The sequence below is a fragment of the Falco rusticolus genome, chromosome 1, assembly GCF_015220075.1.
Source record: "Falco rusticolus isolate bFalRus1 chromosome 1, bFalRus1.pri, whole genome shotgun sequence".
NCBI classification, from domain to species: Eukaryota; Metazoa; Chordata; class Aves; order Falconiformes; family Falconidae; genus Falco; species Falco rusticolus.
Genome location: NC_051187.1, coordinates 19,841,889 through 19,869,612, shown reverse-complemented (window position 1 = coordinate 19,869,612; position 27,724 = coordinate 19,841,889). Strand labels below are relative to the sequence as shown.

Sequence of the window (27,724 nt, the reverse complement as noted above, 5' to 3'; positions counted from 1 at the left end):
GGTAGATGGGAAGGACACCTCAACCTCTCAAATACACACAGCAGCCCCAAGAGAGGAATCTAAGCAGCCTGTCACCTCTCTATGGCCTTCTGGCCTGAAAACACATCCCAGTGCATCCCCTGAGCCATGGTGACCGTGCAGGTGTGGCTAAAAGCTGGATGAGTGTGCTAGACCAAGGACAGTGGTTTTGGGGAAAGGTGTAGCTTCTCATTTGGCTTGAATTCAGGACTACTGAGCCCCCAGGTAGGGAGAGGATGCCCACCAGGAGCTGGGGTTCATTCCCAAGCCCTTGCCAAAAAAAGGACCCTGAAGACGCAGCCTCCTGAGCTTCCCATCCCACTCTACAGAGCCCACTCCCGCAAGGCTCGCAGCCACATGCTGGATTTCAGCAGTGCTCACCCCTCACACCTTTCCCTCCGCCTCTGTCCAAGGGGGAAAGCAGCGAGCTGAGGAATTTGGTGTGGGTTTTATTTTTTTGGGGTGGTTTTTTTTTTTTTTTTATTGTAAGGACTCAAATCCAGCAGTGTGATAAATGCATCCGAGCTACAATTAGGAAGATATATAGCATCAGAACGCGAAGGTCTGGGCAGCGTGGTGAAACGCGGGCTCTCCAGAGCCCCAGCTATGTTTCCCATTATGTAACCCTGGTCATGGGCAGACAGCCAGACTCCAAATGAAAAAGAGACTCTGGCTTGGCACCGTTTCTATTTTCCTATCCTCATTCGGGGTCAGCACAGTGTCATACAGCTGCAGAGAAAGCTCCGGGGATTAAACCTGGGAAAGACTCCAAGACCAGGACCCGGGTTCAAGTACCAGCTGAAAGCAATAAACCAACTGCCACAGCTGGGCTGAGTTTAGACGTTCTCAAAGTCCCCCAGCTCTCTCCTTTACTAAGAACGAGTGATCCTGAACACGGCGAATGCAGTGTGAGCAGAGGCCTCAGGACGTATAGCCCCGGCAGCCCGAGCCCTAGGCTCTGGCGGAGTCTTGACAAGCTGCCCTGCTGGCCCCGAGCCCAGGCCGTCATTCTGGCAGCAGCACTGGCCCCGGACGAGCTGCACTTTGATGCAAGCTCTGGGCCAGGCCTTTGCTCCTAGTGGGCTGCCAGGTGGGTACAGGGCCTGTTTTTTCCAGAAGCTTTAGCACGCTCATGGCATCCCTGCAGGGTGCTTCTGTGCTTCAGTTTGTGGTTTTTTTTACCATCCCTTTTCTGTGCCCGCACCATCACAAGGGGCAATGAAAGCAACGGCTGCAGAGCTCTGGGAGGCGGTTTCAGTGTGTCCAGCCAGCTTCTCCATTGGCACTGGTGGGGGCCTCACGGCATGTCCCACCACCGCTGGGGCACAGAGCACACACATGAAACAGCACAAGCCCCTCACCGAGTTCTACAACTTGGCATCTGTGCTTGCTCCTTGCATGCTCTCCTCACTCTTGGGCTCACCCTGCCCATAAACCTTGGCTTACTCCAACACGCCTGCTGCTCTGACCCATGTTTTACTTCTAAACTTCTTTGAAGCTGCTCCTATCTAAACCTCCAGCCTTGGTGACTCTACCTGGTTACTGAACAGCCCCAGGCCAGTCAGCAGGCTTGTGTCAATAGAGAGCTGAAACACTAACCCAGTGCTCCCCTTTTCCTTTCCTACCTCCAGGGAAAAGGTTGCAAGTCCCAGGTCGTGCCCAAGAGCGGAGCTGGCTCCCTGCTATTCATCACTACCCACACCTCCAGGGAAGCGGAGCCACTGCTGTCGCAGAGCCCCAGACCACCAACACCCATCCGCACAAGAGGTCTGGGCTGAAAGCGCAGCCAGTCTCCTCACTGTGGGTAAGACAGATGCTCTGCATTAAGCCAAAGAGCACCAGGCTGGAGGAGCTGGGAGCCAGCTGGGGAAGGCTGCCCATGCCCCAGAGTATGGGCATGGTGGGACAAGAGGAGCTGCTCAGCCACCCTCCATGGAGAGGGCAAGGTGGGGAGTCAGTTGGACCTCTGCTACAAGACAAAGACCCTCATTCCTCCACCGAGCAGACCAAGACCTTGTGTAGTAGAGCCACCCAACCCATGCCCACTGCTCCCCAAAGAGCCACGCACTGCCGTGCTCCGGGGCAGGCTGCCACCACTGCCTTCTCCCACCCCAGTGGGCAAGCAGGAGCCTGCACCTGCTCCAGCAACCCCGGGGGGATGCTGCCCCATGCCCCACAGTGGGGGGAGGCAGCTCGTCCCAGGGAAGGCGCTGAGCGCTGGCTGCACGAACCCAATCAGAAATTCCATCTTGAAGCTGCCCGTCGCCAAGGGCTCAGCGGCTCCCTGCGCAGGCAGCGCAAGGGGAAGGGGGGATTGGTGCACGCAGGCTCACGTGATAGATCCCAGTTTGAGTTCCTGCCCAAAGATGGGCAGCAGTTCACATGAGCAGGCAGCGGTCCCACACCGAGCAGCCGACAAACAGAAAACAGACTCCATCTCCACAAAATGAGGCCCAGAACTTCCTGTGTGAGATTTCCATTTCCTCAGCCAAATGAAAAAGAACTGGAGTAAGAGGCAATAAACTAGTAGAGCAGGACTGGACCTGACGCACGGAGTGGGGACCCATTAATGGTTAAGCCACTTTGCTGGATTACTCTTAATGCGCCTTCCCATCACCCTGGGTTCTGGCTCCTTTGGATTAACAATAAGACGTGATTTCAGGCTCTGGATCCGGAGTACCGGAGGCAGATGGAAAATCCTGCGGGAAAGCAGCTACAGAGCATGCTCAGACACTGTTTCGCATACTCCATACTTGGCCCCTTCACTCGATTTTCTGTCCAAAAATATGCAAATTGCCTAGTCCGCATTATGGACTAATGGGTTGAAATCGACCAGTTTAGAAAATTAACCCTTTTGTGCATTGCAGGGGTAGACACAAGCTGTTTCTGAAGCAGCAAGAAGAAGGGAGGCGACTTTTGGAGCTCTGCGAGCAAGCAAGCTGCTCCAGGCCAACCTTGGGCAGGCTGGGCTGGCCTGATTCAGTCAAAAAAAGGCAACGAAATGCTTATGCTGGAAACGGACTTCCCTCTTGCAGAGAGGAAGGCCCTGCCTGTTCAGCTGGCTGGGCCAGCAGAGCACGTAAAAGAGACGTATCCCAACAAAAGCAGATGTACATCCTAAGCAGAAGATAAAAACCCGGCTCATGGGCCGTCTTCTAACACACACAGAAGCAAAGGGCACCTGCCAGGCCCCCTCAGAGATACTTCAGCTCTACCCAAGCATCAGTGAAGAAGTCAGCATCACCAAGGGTGACGAGTGCCCCCCCAAACATCCCCTGTGCAGTGAGCCTCTTCTGGGTGCTCAGGTCAGAGCCCCGCAGCCAGGAGTAAGCATGAGCAAGGGGGAAAGGTGGCACAAGGATCAGGGAGGGAGCAGACACCAGAAGACAGACCAGAGGATGCACGTACTGTTTGGGGAGCTCGAGAGAGGTTGGAGGAGGATTCCAGGTGTCTGGGTGGCCAAGCATCCAGTCCGACCAGACCTTCACACTGGGGAGCAGCTCCTTCAGGTCTTGGGGCAAGGCAGAGACCTTGATGTCGTCCTCCTCATCATCCTCCTGCTCCACCTCTCGTGGCTGAACTGCAAATACAAGACAGTAGAGCTGAGGCAGCTCACTGCAGCCAGGAGCCAGGCTCAGGCAGGGACTGGGGGTGCATGACACGGATCCCAACATCCCAGCCTTGGACCCACAAGGGAACAGCCACAACTCACAGCAAGCACAAAGACACGTCTGTTCTCCCTACACAGACTGGTCTAAGGGGAAAGCCAGGACATCTGTGATCCCTTTGATTGAGGACAGTGGAGTGCCACTGCACCAGTCATAAAGATAGGATTCCGAGGTCCCAGTTTTGGGAAGTTTCCCAATAGCCAGCAGAAAACATGTCCAGAGTCCATTCCTTTCTTCCAAATGTTTTGGCCTGCACACATCAGGGGCTTTCTGGCCAGCTGATCCAGCCATAACCTGGGCAGAGCTTGGGATGCTGGGGGAGAATCCAAGGGTCCCAGCAGAGGGAAAGGGGTGTACAAAATAGCAGGGAATGAGGGCTTGAACCCCACCAGGCTGCTTCGTAGGCAGCTGCATGGATCCTGCCAGTAACCCCTTACCTTGCACGCATTCTCTCAGCAGGCTGCTGCACCGCCTCACCAAGAGTGCGAACATGGAGAGCCCTAGGGCCGTGGCCTGTTCCTGGATGACAGAGCGGCAGTCTTCAGAGACACACTCTAGGAGACAGAGAGAGGGTTCAGTGGGGAGCAAGGTCAGATGCTCCATCTTGCTTCGCCTTTGCAGCCTCCCTTTCTGCTTCCAGCATGGGACACGGAACTCTGCAGGGGTGGGCAATTCCCCAGCTCACACTTGTCCTGGACCCAATTACTCCACATAGAGAGGAAAAAAGGTGGCGAGTGGCCACTCCAGAGCAGGAAGGGGCTGCAGTTGCACTGCCCATGTCATGCCCAACCTCACCTCACGTGTTGAGCCAGCCCGAGCCAGCACTCAGGCCTCCCAGCACAGAAGCTGCTGCTTGGAGCTGATGCCTTCCCCTGAAGGAGGGAGATATGTTTAAGTGTTAAAAGGGTAATTAGCTGCATGTTTGATCTTTGTCCCTGCTGGAGTTTAAACCTCAGCAGCTGAGGAGGGGGCTCCTCCCATTAGTTCACCAGTCACACAACAGCTTGTCAAGAGAGCTTAATTGAAACTGTTACTCAAGTAGATGCCATACCACCACAGCTCTTCCAAACAGAGCCGGCTGGGAGTGAGAGCAAACCCCCCGGGCACATCTACACCCAGCCAGAAACCACTTCTGAGGCTGCTGAGAGCAGCAGGGAGCTGGCTCGAGGGAACTGCCTGGAGCCGGGCGTGGGTTACACTGAGCGATGCCGAGAGCACCACGGGGCATGCCAGGCTGCCCGCGCTTGCTCAGGCACTGCGCTGCCTGCTCGCAGAAGGCTTTTAAGCCTTAGGGGCAGCCTCTGCCCTCCAAATCCCCTCTGCCCCCAATTTACATCCTCCCTCGAGATGTGAGGGGAGTGGCTGGCTGGGGGCTTCCCCAGGGAAGTGCTGCGGGAGGGAGCAGAGCCGCTGCCCAGCGGGATGGGATTCATCCACACCGCTCAGGGGTTTCCTCCCAGCCCGGGGTGGGATGCATCCACACCGCTCAGGGGTCTCCTCCCAGCCCGGGGTGGGATGCATCCACACCGCTCAGGGGTCTCCTCCCAGCCCGGGGTGGGATGCATCCACACCGCTCAGGGGTCTCCTCCCAGCCCGGGGTGGGATGCATCCACACCGCTCAGGGGTCTCCTCCCAGCCCGGGGTGGGATGCATCCACACCGCTCAGGGGTCTCCTCCCAGCCCGGGGTGGGATGCATCCACACCGCTCAGGGGTCTCCTACCAGCCCAGGGTGGGATGCATCCACACCGCTCAGGGGTTTCCTCCCAGCCCGGGGTGGGACGCATCCACACCGCTCAGGGGTCTCCTACCAGTCTGTACCGTTTGCTCTGTGCAGGCTGCTCCTCACCGGCTGGTGCATCACCTGCTGCAGGACCAGGGCTTCCAGCCCTCACCCTGCTGACAGGCAGCCACCGTCAGAAAAGCTGCTACAAGCCAGGCAAAGGACTTGCCCAGTGAATGCAAACGTGCAGGTACTGACTCCAAACCGGTGCCCGTGTGAGCAAAGCCCCAGTGTCAGAATGGGGAGGGAGAGCCCCTGCGGAGCCCAGCTCTCAAGGACCTCCACTGCAGTCGGCATCAGCTGCATGTGGGCAAGGAGGAGGTGTTGGAAGCTGAACTCCCCTGATGTGGCAGACCAGGGATTTTGAGCAAAGGGCAAGAGGATTAAAGCAAGACATTGAGACCCTGTTTTGGCCAGGGCTAGCAAAACACCTAAGGTGCAGAGAGCAAACATTGGGGTTTTAAGTGCAAATTATTTCAGAGCAGTGCGGGGGGAGGTTAAAAACAACCAGAAAAAGACTAAAACACACCTAGAAAATACAGGAAAAAATGGGAGGAAGATTTGTAGGCTTGATTTTGTCCAGCTCTTACAGCTACCCATGAGTTCAGCACCCAGTGGGGAGACCACTGAGGGTAACCCAAGGTGGCACCAGCGGGAGCTGGTAGCCAAGGAAGGGTGCTCTGTTCCTGGAGCCAGGGCTGAGCTGGTGCTGCAGAGCAATGGTAGGAAGTGCTGTACTACAGGGGCTGTCAACTTTTGGAGGAAACATAAAACTCAAGATGTGACCACTCTGGGACAGTAAATCTCTTTCATGAAGCCTTTCCCACAATTAAGAGTGTTAGTCCCAGTGCTCTGGACACAGTCCAGTTCAAGAAATTACAGTTGTCTTCCCAGCGCTCCCTCCTCCCGCACTCGGGCAAGATGCTGGACTCTTCACTTCTTGAGCGGGCACAAGACAAGACCACGGCCATCGTGCTGCCACATGTGAGTCTGGTGAGTCCTCATGTGGGTGAAAAGCTCTGGGCATTTCAGCCAGCACCCCAGGACTCTGGGCACTGTGCTCAAGCCAGACGCACAGTCACCCCCAATCTGGGCTGGTACAAAAGCTAAGTCCTCTCCCTCCAAGAAAGGCAAAACTTAAAGGCTTTCATGATGCTGAGGATCATCAGCACTGCACAGCCCTGACTGTATGTCAGAGATTGGCTCCAAGCGCTGGAGCAATGCTCGGTGGTGACCATGGCCAGGCTTGGTGCTGCAGCCTCAGCTCTTCCCATTGCCACCAGCAGCTCTTGTGACAGGCTACAAGCTCCCCATACAACACTGAACAACTAAAAAACAGTAATAATGTTTTTTGCCCATAAGCTGTTGCAGGTACCGCCATCTGCAACCCACTCACTCAAGCTGAGCACTACAGCCACAGCTCCATCAAACATCTCATATCGCTACACATGTGAACCATGCTCCCACCTGCTCACAGCCAGTTTACATAAAGCCACAGTGCTTTGATGTACCACAACGATGCTCAGCCCCAGTACAGCCTGTGATGCTTCCCACTGTACAGGTAAGAGGCACAGGACACCCAAATTTAAGGGTTGTTTCCCCACTGTTCCAGCTCAGCTACTGTGAGTGTTGTCATCTCATCATTAAATTACACAAAACTCCCCTGGCCCTGGAAGTTCATTTCCCGGCCAAGCTTGTCAGCCTCATTTCGAAGAGGCTCCTTCAGCCCAACAACCTGGCAAGGAACGACAAGTGTCCAGGTGGGTGCTTGTTCAAGACCCTTGAACATATACCAGCACTCCAGTTCCCAGCCCTACCAGCAAAGGCTCTTAAGAGCTTAATTGTCGGATGAAAGAGGTAAGTACCATAAATCAGGAGAAACTTTCTCTTTGTGCCTTTTCACCACTTTCCTTGGGAGGCAGAGAGCCTTGGCTTTCACTGAGCTGGGAGCCTGGAGCCAGTGGTCACAACCACGTGATGTAGAGGCTGTGGGGCTGCAGGCTAACCCCCCCCATGCCACAGAAGACAGCCAAGATGAGGGTACAATCAAATGCTCATGAAAGGGAGGTGTTTAGACAGAAACCTGTGGGTGTTCGGAGTGATGGGCAGTAGGGAAACTAGCTCTCTGAACCCCCAGCAAGGTCTCTCACCCCCAGCACGAAGTGTCTGAGCCTACTCTGGCACTAAAGGAAAAATATCTTGTAGAAGATATACTGAAAGGAGTGTTGGAGCAATAAATCTGCTCTGGAGCCCACAGGGCATCATTACCTCTGAGCTGAGCAATGGTCTGTGCTGCTGGTAATGCACCATGCATTTAGACACCAACTTCATGGAAAGAGATGTTCTTGGAAGCCAGAGTGACACTTTGGTGATTCCTGTCCCTGCAGTTGAACAGTGCTTAGTACAACTTGGGGACACTAGCTGCCACAGACCAGCAAGAGCAGGCAAAGACACCCTGACTGCCCAGGTCAGGGCAAACCCTCTAATTCCCATATCTGTTTCCCCAGATCCACAGCTCAGCTGGTGCAGGTGAAGCAGAACTAAATCGCCAGGTCCACAGGCAGTCACCGAAAGCTTGGTGCCAGAGACACTTTCAGGTGGCATCGATGGCATCTCATCAGTTAAAGCTGCCACAAGCCCAGCCTCCACTTCCTCCCCTGAAACCCCAAATCAGGCTGTGATCAGATAACCCTCCTATACTCAGACCCAGCCATGCCACACAGCTGGGGCACGGTGCGGAGGTGGTCAGGCAGACTACGGACAGAAATCACACACAAAAGAAGATGCTACAACACCACGGGCCCCAAGGTTGTCAGAGATGTGGCTCCTCTGTGCCACCAGCAGCCACAGCAGTGACACCCTGCAGGAAAACATCCAGCCCAACACCAGGTTGTGCACCAACCACCACAACCAACCCCCTCCACCTTCTCCCCCTGCAACCAGGCAAAGGTCCCTGTTAATGCCAGTATCAGTTTGACAGCTCCTGCCACCACATCACCTCTCAGCTCTCGCCTGCGCAGCCACCCTGTGAACCAGAATCACGCAGCTTATCAGGGTTAGAAATGTCACCTTTCAGCTGTGCCATCACCATCAAAGGTGCTGTGTGGGGGAAGAGGAGGGTGGGTAAAGCTGGCACTGCTGCCTAAGTAACTGCTTGTTAAACCACAAACTCAGGTCAGGGTTTTAGCACTTGCAGCCGAGCCTAACTCGGGGTAAGCCCATACCCTTGTCGCACGCAGCACCACCATCTGCTGTACCTACACACAGCCCGTGGAGCCACGCTGTAGTCACGGCAGGAAGCTGAGCTGGCCTAAAAACCCACCTTCTGGGAGCTTTCTTAGGCTGGATCCATTTCTCAGTCACTTGTAGCCCCACATCAACTACGCCAGCAAAACTCTAAGGTACGTGCAACACTGCACAGGGCTAGAAAGGAGCAGGCAGTTAAAGCAGGAATGTCATCAAACACTTTGCAGCCTGAAACAACAGGCTGGGTAATTTGCATTACCCCACACTTCACAGGCTGAATTTGCCTCGAAGATCTCTCTTTTTGCACCAGAAAAATAAGCGAGAGCCCTGCAGCCCGCTGCAACCCCCACCCCCCCGTGGAGGTTAGGGCTCCAGATGCTGGACTGGTCAGCAGGACGTGAGCTCTGACAGTCTTTTTTGCAGGGAGAGTTTTGAGCACCATGTTATGAAGCTTGCCTGATACTAGCCACTTATAAGACCCTTTTTCCAGTTGGCTCAGGCATTAACTATCAGAGCTTAAGTTTCCATGCTGGGTGCCTGTCTCAGCCCGAATTCTTCCGGAAATCTTCAGCCAAAACAGTTCGGCTACTTGTGAGAATAAGGCTAGGAAACAAGACAGTGGCTTACCCCTGTTAGAAAAAAAACACTTACAACCTCTTCCTTGAGCTAATCTAGCAACTGCAAATCCTGGAAAGGGGATCTGAAATTTTGCTGCAGAATAACCTTTTTAACAGAGAGTTTTCCTGTCCTACTAGAAATCTGTCCACACTTGGCCAAGCTATAAACATCTGAAATACAGCAGTTTTTCCATATTCAATAGGAATTCATTTCAGCAGCTAAAACCTTCTAAGATTTCACTTCCCTGAGCATGCTCCATCTTCCTACCTCCCTTACACCTAACATGCATTACACACAGCAGAACTGCCCTGCTCCCATCCAGCATGCGGGGACCTCCGAAAAAATGTCCTTGTACTAGTCACTGCTGCTTGCTGCGAGCTGGAGATTGGACCCAGACTCCCCCAGCGGCGCCCAGGCTATCTGCTGTGAAGCAAAGCCTAACAGCGAGAGGAGGGAGAGGGGATGGGGTGGAAAAAATGGGAGCTGGTGAGCATCAGACTGCGCGCAGAGAGGAAAAGCAACCGGGAACCAGGGACAGGCCGTTTTTCTGAAGATCACAAAAACCCTCTGAGCTGCAGAAGAGTCCTCCTGTTTCTTCTTGGCACACAGAAAAGGGTTCTTCTCCAGCTGGGTACTGGTGTGCACGGAGAGCAGTTTTTCTACCAGGAGGCAGTTTCCTTTGCAGAGAGCCGGGGGAGCGGGGTGGGTCGGCCAGCACAGCTGCCGCAGCGCCCTCTGCAAGCATCTACCTGGGCTCTCAGCTGCATCCACGCAGGGGCTGCGAGCTCTGCTCCGACTCAGCCGGCAGCAGAATCCAACCCAGGCTTTCTTCAGTCATAAATCTACCTGCTTCACAGTGGAAAGGGGGCATCGGGAGGGGGGAGAGAGAGAGACGGCGAGAAAGGGGACTTTTGTAACGGGGAGAAATTTCTGTTTCTCTGAGAAGGTTATATTCATGGAAAACATAAACCAACTGTCGTCAAAGTCGTCTGAGCTCAGGAAATGGAGCGGCCGGGAGAAGGCTGCCATGTGGCCGGATGTTATGTATTTCTAATTAGTGCTATACATCTTTCAGCAGCGAGTGTCCTTTTGCTGGGAAACACAACGCGCTGCCCTTGTTATTGTAACTGTCAGAGAGTGCTTAAACAGATAATCTCCAGGAAAAGTGATAAACACATCCCCTCTCCCACTAGGGTGTGCAAAACAGCAATGCCAAACCTCTATTAGGGCAACGCAACCAGCCACAGGAAATGGGAATGGGAAAAGGGCAGGCGATGCAAGGGACAGCCACCTCCGAGGAGAGGGATTTGCTGGAGGAAGCTTCTCGCGGCTGCTCGAGTGCCATGTGCTGAAGGAAATCCTGCGAGGGACAATCAGGGCAGAGCAAGCACAGGCCACGTGGCCTCGGCCAGGGGGGCACTCGTAGGAACGGGGCAGGGGGGCTGGAAGTGAGGGCTCCCAGCTGCTCCGCTCCGAGCATGCTCTAGGCAGCGGTGGAAGCGAGCCACGGCAACCCCCGAGCTCACAAGCAAGCAGCAGACATGCTCCTACATCCATCCCAGCTAACACAACACAAGGAATGCTGAATCTTTTACAGTTAAAACAACACCAGCCAACAAGCGTTAGAGTCTCGAAGGAGACCAGATTCCTTTGATTCAGGCAACTAGACTGCCCTAGCCAAGGGTCAGGAGGACTCCAGCGAGACAGTTTCCATGCTGGCCTCCCCGTTCTAACCTGAGCTGCGGCTCCAGTCCGGGAAGCCTGGAGCAGCGCTGGCAGCAGGTGGCCCCAGCGCAGGCAGAGAGAGCAGCAGGGATGTGCTTTGCTCCCCAGGAGCAACAGTTGAACCCAGCTTCCTCAGTGACAAGGTAAAGGACCCAATGTGAATGCAATCAAAGGAACGAACAGGTCTCTGGGCACAGTCCCGAGGACTGACATAATGGGCTGGCCAGGGGACACAGGAGGTGGAGGAGCTTGAAGAGTGTGGGGCTGCGGGCGAGCTGTGCCTAAGGCACCCGGCTGGTATGTCAGCAGCTCAGCACCACAGACAACTGATTCACCAGCCGGCTGCTGCCCTGCGGGGAAGAAGACAGAGTCTGGTCACCTCCAAGCTGACACCACCTGAAGGCAATTCGTTTGCTCTCTTACCGCTCAGACACAAGTGTTTTCCCTGTGAGTCACTCTCCGCCAGACGCAGTGTTGGCAGGGCTATAGGGCAGCCCACTGGGATGGGACTGTTTGCAGGATGCGGGTAAGGAGAGCTGCGCTGCCGGCCCAGGCAGCTGGTCCCACCGCCGCCTGCCCATGGTGGAGACCGCACACAGCCGACCGGAATATAAAGCAGCAAAGCAAGTGGGATACTCACAGCTGCAGGGCATTTCCCCAACACCCCTCACAGAGGACCAGTGAGTCATGGGCACTGGCGAGTCACACACGCACTCAACTGCTCCAGAAAGAGCCTGCGAACCTGGAGGCACTTGCTCAGCCCTGGCTAATACCCTGCAAAGAGCCTGGGAATGATGGGCAGCTTTCCTGGAAAGATGCTCCCTGACTCTGCATTTGCAGGCAGCAGACACGATGGCAGCCCCAGCCTTCCCAGAACAATGCACAGCCCTGCAGCTCAGCTGAACACCACCACCTGCAGCACACAGGGCTGAATCCCTCCCAAAGCAACTCTGGATTGCAGTAATAACCTGCATGCCCCCAGTCCACCTCCCCATACCAACCTCTCCCCATGGAGAGGCAGGGGTTGTCTCAGCTGCAGCGCCCAGACACGCAGCAGCACTGGGGAGCTCGCTGCACGTGTTCCCAAAGCAGCTGGGACCGCCCAGAAGCCCTCGGCTCCCTCTGCTTCATGCTGAAACCCGGTTTTGTCCGAGGGAGGGAAGGAGGGAGGCCTAGGAGGTGAGGAATGCCGGGGGCCTGGGGAGGATGGAGCAGCTCTCCCTGTGGAAGCCATTAGATATTCAACACTTCATTTGTTTCCAGCCGTTCTGGACTGCAGCGCTGGGCTCTAGGACGGGAGGCTCTTCTCTGACGTAACCAGGAAGCAGCTGCAAAATTAAGGAATCCCTCATGACATCATAAAAAGGGTCGATGGTTTACAGGGGAAGGTATAAAAATTAATGACATATTCCCACCCGAAGCAGCAAGCCTGCCCCAGAGCCACAGGGGAAGCCGTGCTCTGCCTGTCACGAAGGGGCTGCCTGCCCAGGACAGCTCTGTGCTGCCAGCTCCCTCCAGCTGATCCGGGAGCTCGCCTCCAGCTCTGACCATCCCCAAGCCTAGCATCCATGCACAGGGCTGGATCCTTGCACCTGAGGTGCAACAACCACCAGCTCAGTATATCCTTCCTGACACTGACAAACAGAGCTTTAGGCTCTGTTTAGGGAATGACTTTAGAGACGGCTTTCTTGTCTACTCGGGACTGGCCAGGAGTCACTGACAAAAAACATCATTGTGAAGTGACCCAGGGAGAGACAGTTATTCATTTGAACAGGGAGAGCAGACATGTGCACAGATTGCCCCCAACACCCCAATTTCTGCAGCTCTGGAAACCCAACAGGTCCTGGAAGAGGAGGTCAGGGCAGTGGCACACTGCCCCTCCCCACCACGCAACCCAGGCTAGGGCAGAAAGAATGACATTAGCCCTGAGGACAAGCACAGAGCCATTTCCACTTGAAAAGGGAAAAGGATAGTGGTTTAAAATTAACTGCAGCCTTTTCCAGGAAATATCAGTGGAAAGAAGCAGCCATTTTTAGAAATGTTATTCTCAGAAATTTCCTGAAAAGACCCATCAGTCAAAACACAGATTGAAGCCATTTCCACTTGCACTAAGCAGCACTTTGGAGCTTTCCCTCCGCACTTGGGGTGCCTGACCCAGCTGGCGGGGCCAGGATCCTGCTCTGCACCCCTGGCCCCAGCAAGGCTGCAGGAGTCAGTTTTGGATACGAAACACCCTATGCAGTGTCAGGAACATTCTTTCTGCTCGGGGAGGCACATACATCCCAGATTTCACTAGTCACATTCATACTGAGACACTCCCAGATCATCATAGCTGGGGCAAAGGCATCTAGTCTCACCCACACTGGCAAAGCCTGGAGGATGACTAGAGAAACTATTATTTCTCAGCACTGTCTTCACCACAGCCGCTCCAAGCGGGTGAGCTGATGCTAGGACTTACGACACAGGCAGAACAAAATCCTCACTAGCCTCAAGGCTCTGCGCAATCCCCAGAGCCACTGTTTCTGCTGCCAACAACTGACAGCAACACGAATTTGACCTGTCTGGCAGCTAAAAGGCTGGCAAACCCAAATGTACATAACTCCTGGCTAGCTCGTATGAAAGTATGTCCCTCCAAGCTGGTAAGCCAGCTCATCAGCATGTATATATAGCTCCAGACCAGCCTGGCACCAGCTGTCTCTTGCTGCGCAGGGAATATTTGCTATAAGATGCACAAGCAGGATGGGATTGATGCGGCTGCAAGGGCTAAAGGGCCCAAAGGCGAGCAGGGCTCAGTACGTGCGGAGGGCATCAGATGAAACAGGGCACACTGTACCAAAGGAAGAAACAATGTGGATGATGGCGACATTAAAAGGTGTCAGGGGCACTGCGGTGAGGCAGGATGATGCAGCCCGATACAAGAAAACCCCTGACAGCCCATCCTCTGTCTGCACAATCTGTCAGCCCTCCTTGGAAGAAGCCAGCTGCACAGCCAGAGCCCTGAGCCTCATCCCAAAAGGACCAGCGAGGAAAGCAGGCTCCTCGGTGCATGTACTCAGGGGAGTATGCTGCCAGGGGAGCCCGGCTCGGTGCTACGCAGCAGGCATGGCAAGCTGCTACTAGCATCCCACCCAGGAGCTGCATGCGCCCAACCATAATTGTGTCAGATGTTATTTACAACGGGGGAGGAGGTGTGAACAGGGCTTCCCAAGAGATTTACTCCAGCCCCAAGTGAAGTTTTACCAGGACAATCACAGCAAATAAAAGGCAGCCTTTTCCACCACCCTCCCCCCGCCCCCCCCCCCCCCATGCTGGAGGTGGGCATGTCTTTGGCGGCAAATGCAAACAGACAGCCTGGAACATGCCTCCTCTGGTGTGAACCTTGGTGAGCACTTCAAGCCTGGAGTAAAGTTAATGAGAGAAAGTGCCTGCAGACAGGCGCATTCAGAGAGAGCAGCCTTTGATGGGGCAGGAACAGCAAAGTGCGGAGCTTCCGTTTCAACACATTCACTCGTTTGCTGCTCTTCTTTTTACAGCTTCCTGAGGGACCAGAGCGCCAGTGTGTCAGTTTGCAAAGCAAATGCCAAAACATAAAGCGAAACCCACGTGCCCCCCCCCCCCCCCCCCCAATTCCAGGGAGGCAGTAAATCCCAGGGTCCTCATCGGATGCCTGCAGGCCTGAACTGCCTCCTCACCTCCTGCTCCAGCCCCTGGCCACCTCCCGCGCCTGCTCAGTCCGTCCAGCTTCCCCGGCTGATGCCAGTGGCACCCCCAGCACCCGGCCAGCCCTTCAAGAGGAGCACAGCCCAGCTGCTGTGCCTACAGAGAAGCTTACCTAACACTTTCCATCATAAGACCCTGGTTTTAGTCCCTAAGAACTTCGCCAAACTTTAACCATTTAGGCTGCAATCCTTCATGCCAAAAGCTTCAAACTAAATTTATTGGGAAAATTTCATCTACAAAGGTTCAGCCATTTGCCAGAATGAGGTTAGGGAAAATATATTGTTCTTCTCAAGTTAAAAATTCTTAGACCATTTCAGCAAAATCCCTAGCACCTTCACACTTTGGAGCAGGAACCAGAAGTTTGGCAGGGACGGCGGCAGGGTCTGGGCATGCCTTCTGCCACCTCTGTCCACCCCTGCTTTGCCAAGGCGGGGGGGCTATGGAAATCTGGGTGCTCATCAGACAGCTCTCACGTGCCGCTCCAACTGAAGCAGCAGCTGGCTCATCTGCTTGGACAGACGCGGGAAGAAGAAACCTAGCCAGGTGAGACACTAGAAAGGCAGGTAGAAAAGGGGGCCGAAGCAGCACAAGATAGGTGACAGCGTAGTAGCCCCTTCTCCAGGTCCCCACGCTGCTCTGCTGGTACCATCAGTGGCTGCTCTCCCCAGCGCCTGGTGCGGAACGGAGGGTAACAGCCCTGCGTGTCCAGTGTTCCTGCCACAGCAGAGGCTGTGTGGTGAATCTAGATTTATGTGCCAGCCAAGGAACCCAGATGAGGTCAGTGTGGTTCCACGGGGGAGCTCGCTTTTCTAAAAACGATGGGAATTACACATACAAAACCCATTACATAAACACAAAGTCGAGCGCTCAAAGGTCAAGAGCCCAGACTTAAAGCCATCTATGCAAGTTCAAGTTCACGCCATCACACTTACTTATTATAAGGTAGTCCTAATGACATATCACTTTTTCTTCCCTCAAGTTACCACTTTCAGTCAATGCAGAAAATTAAGAGTCAGTGGAGACCCTCCTGCAGAGCCTTCCGATGTGCTAAAACGGGTGTGCGTTCAGTATGGCTGCAGGACACAGCTGCACAACACGGTGACGTTTTGGGGATTAAGATGGCTCGGCGCTAATCTGGAGAACTGTATCTTTGCCTGGGTCCTGAACTTCCAGAAGGATCCAGAAGTCACCTTAACTCCTCCCAATGCACGTGGTCAGTATTTGTGTGTTCCTCACCTGCTGGCTGGCCATGGTGACACAGAGGGGATGAAATTTGCAGACACTGGGCACCTCTGCTTTGAGGAGGAACAAAGGCAGTTCCTGGAGGACTGTTTTTAGGAGAACTCTATCCCCTGTATCTCCAGGTGAACAGTCAAGAAATTGGAAAACCTGTTATTTTCCTTAAGCTCAGTTCCCCACTCTGTCCTGCCCCATCTTTACTGTTAGAGATACCACACAGAAAGACATCCTAACCTGAGATGCTTTAAAACAGAAGCCAGTGTGTTTACGCTGTCCTATTAGTTGGACCTGAATTATCTAGCTTTTCCTGTGCTCCATGCAGCACCGAGCATGATGGTAACACTTAATCAGCAACTTCTCTGGAAAACTCCCGTGTGGAGGGAAAGGAATTTTACAAGCAAAAGGACAACAGGAAAACTGAGCCCAGGATCTCTTTGCCACGTCATCATCTCGTCTATCACAGGAGGCCTTATCTGCATTACACCACACCTCAAGCACACGGAAGTGCTGCTGAGCACAGGTTTCGAGGTTCGCTCTGTTTGCAAACAACCACTCACAATGGTCCTTGCAAAGGATAAGACCAGATCCACCCACCCGACCTCTCACGGTGAACGGGGGCCATGGTCTTCTGTGGAAATTTGGAAAAAAAATCTGCTCTGAGTGGTGCCACACAAAGGGAGGTTCTCAGGTGTCAAGTGAGCAATTCCCTACGGGAAGGGCTGAGACCACAGGCACAAACCCACAGCACGCAGGGAAACCATTCCAGGAAGCTTAACATCCGAGCCCCAATATTAGAAAATATGATCTCAGTGCTCCAACAACTTACATGCAGCCGGAGCCTCAGGTCCCAAACCCCCGTGCAGACTGCAGCACGCGCACACTCACACTGGCTATTGAACGCCCCCGCCACGGGACTCAGTAACTGAAAAGCCTCAACCTTCTACACTCATTAACAAGCACAAGACATTACAGTTTCATGCCAAATTCCTCTTTTCCCCTGTGATTTGAGACAGGATTGGCATGACTGTGAAGTTCCCTGCAGCTACTGTTGCTGCACCGTTCCCAGCAGAGCTATCCGCAGGGAAAGGCTGCACCGAGGGTGGTGGGCTCGGCCCTGGGGTGCCCCAGCACCCCTTTCCTTGGCTGCTGCATCCTCTGCCAGGAGGGCACGAGGGAGCTGCAGGCTCCTATACAGCCAGCGCCGCTAGGTTTCCTGCAGAGATTTGAAAACCTGTTGCAGTTCCAAAGCGAGCTTCGATTTCACTGTGACCAGCAGCTCAGAGACTCATAGTTACTATACAGCCGAATAAAATATTTTTTCATAAATTTAACGCCAGCATGTCTGTGTTTGGAAACTTTGAAAATCCATGTTGTATGGTTTACTGCACTGGAAAAGGTGCCAACAGAGTTTCAAAGGAAGGGAAGTGTATAACTGTTTCCTTTCAAATGCATTTTCCAATGGGATCCATTGAGGGAAAAGGCTGGAACTAACTAAAACATTATTAAAAACTGTTATGAAAAGAGACAGAGAGATGGAAAAAGATAGACAAAAACTCCAATACACAGCCGAAAGGGAGGGAGGGAGACAGGCAGCAAGAAAGGGGATACGGGCAGAAAGACACTTTGGGTGGGGAAAACGGGGCGAGACGGGGAGTTTTAACTGGCAGTCACCCTTCGTGGTTTCATATTGTTGCAGATCAATTGATCAGGATTTCAAGTGCTGCTGGCCCGGTGGCACAAGGCGAACCACAGAGTTGGCTGCAAGTGCAGCACTTGCGAACTGCTGACCTTCAGTTTTAAAACCAAAAATATTCTTTGGGAAACAGTTACACCAGGTTCCAGCCCAGGCTGCCAAGCAAAAAACAAGCACTACTAACCTGAAGTAACACCCCTATCCCTTCCACCAAAGCAACACCCAGGACTAGTAACCTGAAGTAACTCCCTGGTCTGATTCAACCAGCAGTAACCGAGCGTGACATGTGTGCAGGGGCTTGGCTCTTCCTTACTCCCTGAGTGGAGCAGTTAATTCTCCAATCGCTGACACCAGCCGTCGCAAGGAGCGCGCAGGATGCAGGCTTCGGCAGTCAGACCGCTCCCGCTCTGATGCGTTGGCCGCGTTCAAGCTACTCTAACGAAGTCTATAAATACCAAAGCGATCGGGTCTGTATAGCACAGTCACAGCCTGAGTCCAAAGCCACCACTGCAGCTCCAAGCAGAGCCCTGGGTTTGCTGTCCCACAAGCAAAGGGGGAACCAAAAGGGGCTGAAAACAGACATTTTGCCAAATACTTCAGTGCCCTGGACATCAGGAGGCTGCCAGGGTCAGGGCCCGACCGGGGATGGAGCCGGATCTCTGCTGCTCTGCCAGGCTTCAAAGAGCCAGGCTGGGGGTGGGCAGAGCTCCACGCGCGCCTGCAGAGCTACAGGCCTGTGGTTCTGCGGGGTGTAGTAACCCTGGGCTGTAGCACACATGTCGAGGGATGAGGGGAAAAAAATAAACAGACAGACAAAAGAATGAGGATGCTCTGCCAATTCCAATTGTGCAGCTTTTATTTTAAATGCTTATCAAGCTGAGAAAGAGCAGAGTTCTTGGAAAACAAGGTTTCCTTTCTTCCCATGCCAGTGTCAAACACCCTCAAGGACGGGTACAGCACAGGCACTCGCTGCCGGCCGCCCTCTCCGCAGCAGCTGCCATCCCATCCCATCCCAGCCCAGCCCACCCCATCCCACCCGCCTCGGGAAGGGTTTGCAAGTAACAGCCCTGGTGTTTCTGGTAAAAAGATCTCTGTGATTTTTTTTTATTTTTTTTTTTTTATTAATCTCCAATCTGGCTGGGTTCAAATTATGGCCAATTACCCACCAACACTTCATGCTAATAAAATAAATTTTTACGGGCCCTAATTACTGCTTTCGCTGAACTGCTCTACAGGAAACTGAAAGGCTGCGGCTCTCCAGACGGCAGCAGACAGTAAAGCAAGGCACCCGCGAGTAAAGCAGCGAGTGACTCAGAGGAGACAAGCCGCCGGAGGGGCGGGCGAAGGGGGAGCGCTTGCGCCTGGCTGGAGCGTGAGACGCATCAGTTCATAAAACGCTGCATGCCATGCGCATGGTGCTCCGGGGCTGGCCGTCAGGTCCCCCGTCAGTCGCAGCACCCACTACCTGTGACGCAAGGCTGTTCCTGGGGGCCAAAGCAACGGCCGCAGCGCTGCGCTGAGTATCTGCGGACGCCAAGCAGCCAACAAATTATATTTGGAAACAGCTGCATCAACCGTGCGCGGCAGCGAGAGCGAGTCGCCTCCCATCACAGCTCGGGGGAGCAGCCCTCGGAGCGGGGGTCCCCCCACGCTGGCTGCGGGGGGCAGAGGGGAGGCAGCTTCTCAGCCCAGCCCCCACCTTTGGCTCTCTCCATCACACAGTTAATCGAAGCAGACAGAAATAGCAGAAAGGTAGAAAGTTCCTCTGAAAACGCGAAGTATCCAGCCCGCTCCCAGCTACACCCACACTCCCGCCTGCCAGCACAGCGCAGCCCCCAAGGGCTTCCTGGGCATGAAAAATGAGCAGGAACCCACGGGGCGACTGCAATAGCGAGCTCGTCCTTCGCCCCGCCACTCTGCACCACAGCGAGGAAAGCGGAGCCGCTGCTCTCCAGCCAGCACACGCCGGGAACACCCTCCGTGGCAGAACACAGCAGCAAAACCACCGGCCCACGCAAGCCTGAGCCGCTGGAGTCTTTCAAAGCGGGGCTGCCATGCAGGTATCCAGGCTCGGCTGGGGAAACGCGGCTCTGCGAGATTGATTAAGTTGTTGGTTGGGTTTTTTTTTTTCTCCTTTCTTAACCAGGATTACTTTAATTTTCAAGGCCTAATGGAGTCCAGCTGTGATGGGGAGGCAACACTGCAGTAGTACAAAGACAGACCTTTACACACTGGTGCAAACTTGTACAACATTCAGCGCACACATACACACACAAAGCCCTATAAAAAGGATGCACTGAAGCGGGATATTTTTAGTCCTGACAATACAGCACTAAAAATACGACTTTGCTAATACATCACTACAGAAGTATTCCCAGTGTCCATTCAGGAATGGTTTAAAACATTTATTTTTGTTTCCTTTTGCAATGGTCAGAGAGGAGGGAGAAAATAGAAACTCATTGATAAGAGGAAACGAGAGAGACATGAAAAATTGAAAACTACCTAAAAGCTCATGGAGAGGTTTATTTTATTAGTTCTTAATAAATATCTTGCAGATTTCCTCAGGAAATACACCAGATCACATGTAAAATAGTTTGGTACTGATGTCAACTGTGTCAGCATATGAAATCTATTAGGGTGAAGCCACAGCAGGGTGATCAGCGTGCTGAAAAACTGCACGGCACTGAGGCGAGGGGGGGCGGGGGGAATCTCACGGCCCTTCCAAATTCTTCGAGAGGTAAAAAAGTCAGCCAAGACGCAGAGAGAGAGAAAAAAAGATCCCACATCCTGCTTTGCGCTGCCAGCAATGTGAAGTGCCCAGAGATTAATTCTATGTCTGGCCTGGAAATGTGACTTTAAAGCATTGGAGGGAGCGGGGAGGAGGAGGAGGAGAGAGGAACGAGAAGGCCAGGCGAACCGGGAATGGCACCGTGCCACCAATCCCCCTCCTTCCCAAGCCGTGTTTCAACATAGACAGCAGTAAACCCCAACAGACGGCAACTCCCGGGGCTGCCAGGGCCTCGCACCAGCTGGGGTGCGTCTCCCGCTCCCCGCACAGATGGGCCCGAGAGCATCACTTCCGCTGCGCCTGCTTTTAAAGATGCACGAGCCCGCGTTTCGCCGCTCCCCGCCACGGCCCCGCATGTGTTATGGGCCCCCCCGGGCGGGATGAGCCCTGCTCCCAGCACCAGGCATGAGGTCCTGTCAGACCCCGGCTCCTCGGCCCCGCTCTGAAGGGTTTATGCTTGTTCCCTGCTCCGTCTCCGTGCCATCACCCCAGAGAGCAGGCACTGCTCAGGCAAGGCTCCCCTGCTCGGCGCAGAAGCACCAGGAGCTCACCGAGGCAGGGTCAGGGGACCAGACGCTCCCGGGAGGGACAGAAGGGGGAATGAAGAAACCCCATGGCCGAAACCATCCCTACAAGGCACCTCCCTCCCACCCTGCGGTGACATGCTCCCACCCGCCTCTTGTCTCGCTCCGCAGGACCTGAGAGCGCATGCTGGAGACCTGTGCCAACCGACAGACAAACCACTCGTTCCCTCTCTGTGTCACCTCTGAGCCAGCCCTACAGTCACATTAACCACAGCCACATCAATCAGCGTTAAAAACGACCCTTCGATTAGAAAAGGGCCGTGTACCCTCAGTGCCATCACCCAGCCAGGGCTAAACTGCCCCAGCCCATCCTGGCTGTGAAGCTGGACAGACTGAGCATCACGTTAGCCAGGGTGACTCCTGGTCACACTCAAGAAGTCCTTATCTTCCTCATCATCATCAATTAGCATGTTTAGCACATGCAGAGCTGGTGCTGTGCTGACAAGAACCTGCTGCACAGGACACGCAGCCCCCAGCAGACCCTAATCAGGGAAAATAAATCTCCATATGTAAACTTACGTGGGATCACCTCCTAGTTGCAGATGCACTTGAGAGTAGAAACACAGCCTTGGCTGCGCTGCCATTCCTGATCTCAGCTTTAAGGCAAGAAGAGATCCCAACAAGCCCCCCAGTGGTGCTCACTCCCAGCTGAAGCCCACCCAGCACCAGGCATCCCATTCACCGAGGGACTGCAGCCCGTAAGCAGATGGAGGCAGGAGGGAGCTGGCAGGGGACGAGCCCCCAGAGCAGCCCCCAGGAAGGAAGCTCCCCTCACCGAGCTGGCACTGCACCCAGACCTGCACAGGGCACGGGGGCAGGCAGCCCTCCCTGCCTACACCTGGCAGGCTATAAAACAGCCCCGCAAGCTCAATCAAGAGTTTTACAACTTCACAAAGCACCATAATTAGCCTAATTATACAATGTTCTCTCAGAGAATTAAACAAAAATACAGTAATTGACTTGGTGTTGCTTAGATGCACGAAGAAATCAAAGGTGCAACGCACATTAAAGAGTCAGAAACATCTCTTTAAAAGCGAGAGGATTTCCTGTCACGCTGCAAACATCTAAAGCTGCTGCACCTGGTGCAACCCCATTCCAGCTCCCTGGCACCCCTCTTTCCCCACCACCAAAGCAGGGGTGAGGCAGAGCCCCAGGACAGCTGCCTCAGGTACCTCCTTTCTCAATTTACAGCAGGATGGACAGACACTTTGTGCCAGCACTCCGTTTCCTGCCTTTAATGTTACACAGCGACGCTGCTTCTTCATCAAAATAGTGGGTTTGTTTCAGCGTTCACAGAGCTGGCCCGTGCCTTGGTGGCACCACAGCATGAAAGCCCCTCCAGCCTGACCTCGCCTGTCACTGGCTCTGTCCTGACTTGCTGCTCAAGTTCTCGAAGCTTGGCTGTAAAGCAGACTCGGGCTTTGTGATTACAAATCATCTCCCCTCTTATTTGTTGCCCTGAAATGAGATCTCGGTATCACCCTGTGTTTGGTGGAACAGCTTCAAGAGCAGACGTAAGGATGTGTTTGTGTGACAGGCAGACCAGGCAGAAGCCCCCAGTGAGCTCATCTGACACCACTTGACGGGGACTTTTGCTGCACTTGGGTTGGAGGGCAGGACTGGAGAGTCTGACACACCAGCAAGCACTCTGTTTCGCTGGAAACCTTCCCCTTCCCTGCCACAAAGCCCTGCTCAATCTTTTGCCTCCGAAGCCAACGTCTAGATTTCAGAAACCTGAACTGCAAGTGGAAATTCCCTGCAGCGCGTTGATTATTGCATCTCCTGCTGGCACTTATGGCAAGGGGGAAAAAAAGTCACATGGCTTTCTGAACACACATTTTGCTAAGGAATCTTGCATCAGAGGGCAGAAGCCAGCAGCCAGGAAAATAACTCCAATTACGGTAAATAAATCCCCAAATATGTGACAATCTGCCTTTTAAACAGGAAACAGAGGGGAATAAGCAAAGGAAGACTTTGGTCTAAACATCGCTGCCACCAGCCTGAAGAGCCCAAGAGCGAGACTCTGAAGACACGTCTGGGCCAGAAGTATTTTACCTGAACTTTGCTGATGTCTCAAGTCTGAGACAGCTTCCTTCCCTGAAAGGAAAGGCGCAGACAGTTCCTGGCAACTGTGCCAGGCTCCAACACTCCCAACTGCTCAGAGGAGAAACTCTGGAGGGTCAGCTGCCACCTCCGGACACGTGTCCCTCAGGAGGCTCAGTGTGAGCAAGCAGCTCAGCACAGGAAGCCATGCAGCTCCCAAGACGAGCAATGCAGGTATCTGCCACTGCACCATTTCAACCCTTCATCCCACTCACACGGCCGAGGTCTGGGCTGTGCCCGCACACAGCCAGCAGCAGACATCACCCACAACGGGTTAAGCATAAGAGCCCTTTACCCAGGCACTGACACCTCAGCACCTGCTCGCTCTAGAGCCCCTGTGCAAGCCAGGCAGCCCAGCGAAGGATGGACACCAGTACCAGCCAGCCCTCCTGTGGGTTTCCTCTCCCGATGACAACTCAAACCTGAACCGAGTAAGAGCAGCAACGTGAAGGGAGGGGAAGGATGAATTTAATCTCCAGTTCTTCCAAACTTCAGGTTTGGGAAGCGTTATGTCTTATCACCTCACTAAAGACAGCACTACCCAGTCCCAGAGGGAACCAGCACACCGCCAGGTGCATGCTGCCTACCTCGGTACAGACATTTCAGTCCACGCTTGCTATATGACAACCGAAGCCCTAGCAGCCCTGACAAAGCCAGCTGCAAAACCGCTCAGCTCCATCCTCCTTGCATTAAGGGGGCTGTGTTCGCATTATAAAACCAAGTCCCCCAGGCAAGTGGAGGGACCTCGGGCTCTGCTCTCAGTGGGGCACAGGACTACAGATGCTCAGCCTCCCCAAGACACAGCTTTACAATAAGACATCTCCATCAGCCTCCCAGTCGCTGTGCCCAAAGCTGTCGTGGCCCAGAGAGCTGCCTGCTCAAAGGTGCCAGCTGGACGCTGGTGAAGCGCATATTTACCATGCAAAGAGGCGAATTAGGAGAAAAAGACTCAGTTTTGCTCCCCAGACAGTGAAAGATCAAATTGCCGCTTCTGCTATCTACAGCCTGAGGTTTATCAAGCTTTCTTTTGTGCCTAATTTTAAAACTTCACCAAACCAAGGCAGTCGTCCATAGCACTGCTTTATTTTTAAACTCAGTCAGATGCGCTGGACTCCCTTGCATTTGAGTCCCAGCACCTTTTGTCTGCTCCAATATGCAAGATGTGGTTAGAGCTTCATGAGAAGCCATTGAGATGTGGCTGCAGCAGAAGAGAGGTACATGCTTCCGCTGAGCCTTAGTTTCTGATGCTGCAGTTAGCCCTTCCAGCAAACTGGGTCCGAGCATCAGAAACCAAACAAGAACCGTGAAGATGGTCAGAGATGAGGTTCTGTCGAGGGCAGACGCCACCAGCCTCTGCAACATCTCCGGGGTTATTTTAAGGGTTCACGCTTTAGCCTGCAAGCCAGAGCAGCTGCGGTCAGCAAAGCGAAACACGCTCCATCCAGCACAGAGCTGCGCACAGTGGCAAGATGGCAGCAGAGCAGGCTGCTGGTTACAAAAGCACAGCCTGATTTCAGGGTGTCCTTTGGGTTCGATGCATCCTCTCCAGCCAGGCTTGGGTGCTGAACACACAAGCAAAAGGGGAAAGTTCTGCACCTGTTTAGACGCTGCAGCTGATTTGCACTAACCTATGGATCCTTTGCTGTGTCTATCAAGAAGACCTGGGCAAGATCAGCATCTCAGAATGTGGAGCAGGTCTTCAAGGAGCTAGCAGAACCATGCAAACCCTTGCAAAGGCTGTAGTTAGCAGACACTCACCGTGTAAGAGCAGTTCTTTGCAGAGTACCTCTGCACCCAGTGGTCTGTCCAGTATTGGGCCACTCTACACAGCTCCGAGTGTGGCAGTGCAAAGGGAACAGACACTGCTCTGAATTTGCTGCAGGGAGTGGGATGTGAATCCTCCCTTTCTGCATAAGCCTTCGAGGTTTCCCAGCCAACCCTATCTCGCACAGAAAACCTGACCGTGTTCCGCTCAAGGCAGCAGACCCAGGAGGGCTGCCACCCAAAGCCCAGCCTCACCGGCTCCCCTCTTGAACCTTCCTCACATCCCACAGGCTGGGACTGCTGCTCAAGTAGCAGGTCTTCCTCGTCACCCATCGGCCCTGGCAGAGCAGATGCCCTACAGGCTGGTCACCCTGCCCTGCCATGACTTCCCTCTGGCTGAAACACAAGCCACTTTCCCAATCTGCAGCTAAAGCCGTGTGCTTGGCCAGAACCTCCTTGTGCCTCTGTGCCCCGACTCTGCTCGGCCCCGGGGGATGCAACTTCATTCCCTACATGTGCTGAGGATGCACATATGGCAGCCCCCTCCCCTCTCCACTTCCACCTAAGCCCGACCTCCTAACAACCTCCACACGGCACAACGCGACCGGCCCAAGAGTGCCAGAAGGCATCCAGGTGCTGCAGCCTGATGCTTCACACCCGCAGCCAGGCAAATTTGCTGGGATTTCCGGGAAGTGTCTCTAGGGTGCCCCGCGCTGCTGCACCCCCACTTTGGTGTGCGCTTGTTTGGAATGCGGGGCCGTCGGGGGAGAGAGGGGAAGTTATTCTGGTGGTGGCCTATGAATAACATCCAGTGATTTATAGGAAGTATAATCCAATAATACAGTAAAATAAAACAGTGTGTCTGAGATGGGTTTGATTCCAGGAATTATAAAACAAATTATTAAAGAGAGAGAGAAAGAAAAAAAGCCTCAGAGAGGCCAGATCGGAGTAAATTGGGCACAGATGGGCTGGGAGGGGGTTTCTCTCTCTCCACTCACTGAGATGCCCCTGCCGCAAGCACGGCTTCAATTAGTCTTTTCAGAAACCAGAGTTTTATTTCCCCAAATTACAGAATTAAAAAAAAATTAAAATTCTTGGAGTGTTTGCGGTTGGGATAAAGGGATCCAAACTTCTCTGTAAGCTGGTTGTGCAGATGGCCACCAAACTGTTAAACAGGCCACCCTACAAAGGTCCCGCCCCAGCCCAGGATGGCGCAAAACATTGGTAGTCACCTACATGCCATGACGGAAAAACTCCAGCAATTGCATGTCTCCACCATGTAGAGTGGTTGTGTCTCTCTCTGCCTCCTTCCCCTGCGGGAGCCCTCCTTGCCCCATAGGTTTGAGGTCTACAAAAAGCTTTTTCACACCTTGAATGCTCCTGACAGGAGGCAACCAGGAGGTCAGAGGGACTCTGCACGCCTCCTGCACGCCTCCCTGGATGATGGGGAACATGGCTCACTCAGAGGAATACGAACAGTGGGAGAAGCACTTCATGCGGGAATTCTTTGGCTTCCTCTGTCAGAGAAAACAACAGACCCGATGCATCTCCCAGGGTCTTCCCAGTGCTGCCTGGCTGCACAGGCAGCCGAGACCAGCTCTGGCACGCCTGGTGTGGCCCCCGGGGGACAAGCACAGTGCAGCTGCCTGCGCTGGGCACAGACTGCAGGGCTCTCACTGCACTCACCCGAGCCCTGCCTGGGGCACACGCTGCAAGGTCTGGGTACACGGGGGCTGCAGCAGCGACCTGCATGGCAAGAGGCCATGAAAACGCCAGGTGCTGCTCACAGCTGGCTGCTTCTGAACCCAGTTTAAACACCCCAGTGCACCCCAAAAAGTCAGCCTGCCAGAAGAGCACATGGTGACCTTGCACAGATTGATTTACGGAAGGGTGGCAGCCGTAGGAGCCAGAGAGACGCAGGAGGACACATCACAACTGCCCCGGGGACACACACTGGGGCAGGGACATCCCTCGGTGACCACGGCCAACCCACACCTCAGCAAAAGAAAACAAGTAAAAAGCAAACAGCAGCAGATAGAAAACAGTTACACACAAGTCCCCAGCCTCCTGTGCTGCCTGTTGCCTCACTGAAGGAACTGGGCCAGGCCAAGCACAATCTGCAGTGAAAACTGGGGAAGCCGAGACCAAGACGAGGCAGGATAGGTGTTTGGCGTAAGCCAGAGAAACAGTAAGGGAAGGTGTTTATTAAAGAATTTCATTGTTCAAGTTTCCTTTTTCTCAATACCTGAATCTATGATTAAATGTTTGTGTTCGTGGGCATAACATTTTGTAAAAATTCCCCACGTCGAGACTGTTCTGCCTGCGACACCGCCCCACAACTGCTAGCACCACTGAATCCCAGCACAAGGGATTGATTAGACACCAGACACAGGGCAAGCAAGCAAGTTTCCAAGTTTCTCGGGAGTAGTTAGGGCTCCAGAGACCTGGAAATACATGGCAGGGGAGGGAGGGAGCAGCTAACCCCAGAGAGAACTACCCCTGGCCAGCAGGGAAGAGAGGCTCTCAGATAGACCTCCCTCCCCGGCCCCAAACCCACAGATCTCCTCCTGCTACTGTGAGCTCGCAGCTGAAGGTCAGACAGGCCCCTGCGATGGGAAGGACACAGACACATTCTGATCCCAGATTTGCAGAAAGATTTCAGTAGGAGGAGATCTCTGGAGGTCATTCGGTCCAACTGCAAAGTTAGATCCAGCTCCACGAAGCTGATACAGCCAAGTTCTGACTACAGCGAGCCCAGCTCGCGGCTCCCCAGTAAC

At 53.9% G+C, this 27,724-nt stretch overlaps 1 protein-coding gene across 3 annotated transcripts in view; it reads right to left on the bottom strand.

Moving 5' to 3' along the window:
- The window catches only part of SMG6 (SMG6 nonsense mediated mRNA decay factor), a 118,466-nt gene that overhangs the window by 55,645 nt on the left and 35,097 nt on the right, over positions 1-27,724 (bottom strand). For all 3 annotated transcript variants that reach the window (XM_037374107.1, XM_037374092.1, XM_037374098.1), the window contains exons 11-12: positions 4,124-4,240; positions 3,427-3,598 (exon numbers count right to left, since the gene is read on the bottom strand). In XM_037374107.1, coding sequence (XP_037230004.1) covers positions 3,427-3,598; positions 4,124-4,240 — 289 coding nt within the window. The remainder of the gene's footprint in view (positions 1-3,426; positions 3,599-4,123; positions 4,241-27,724) is intronic.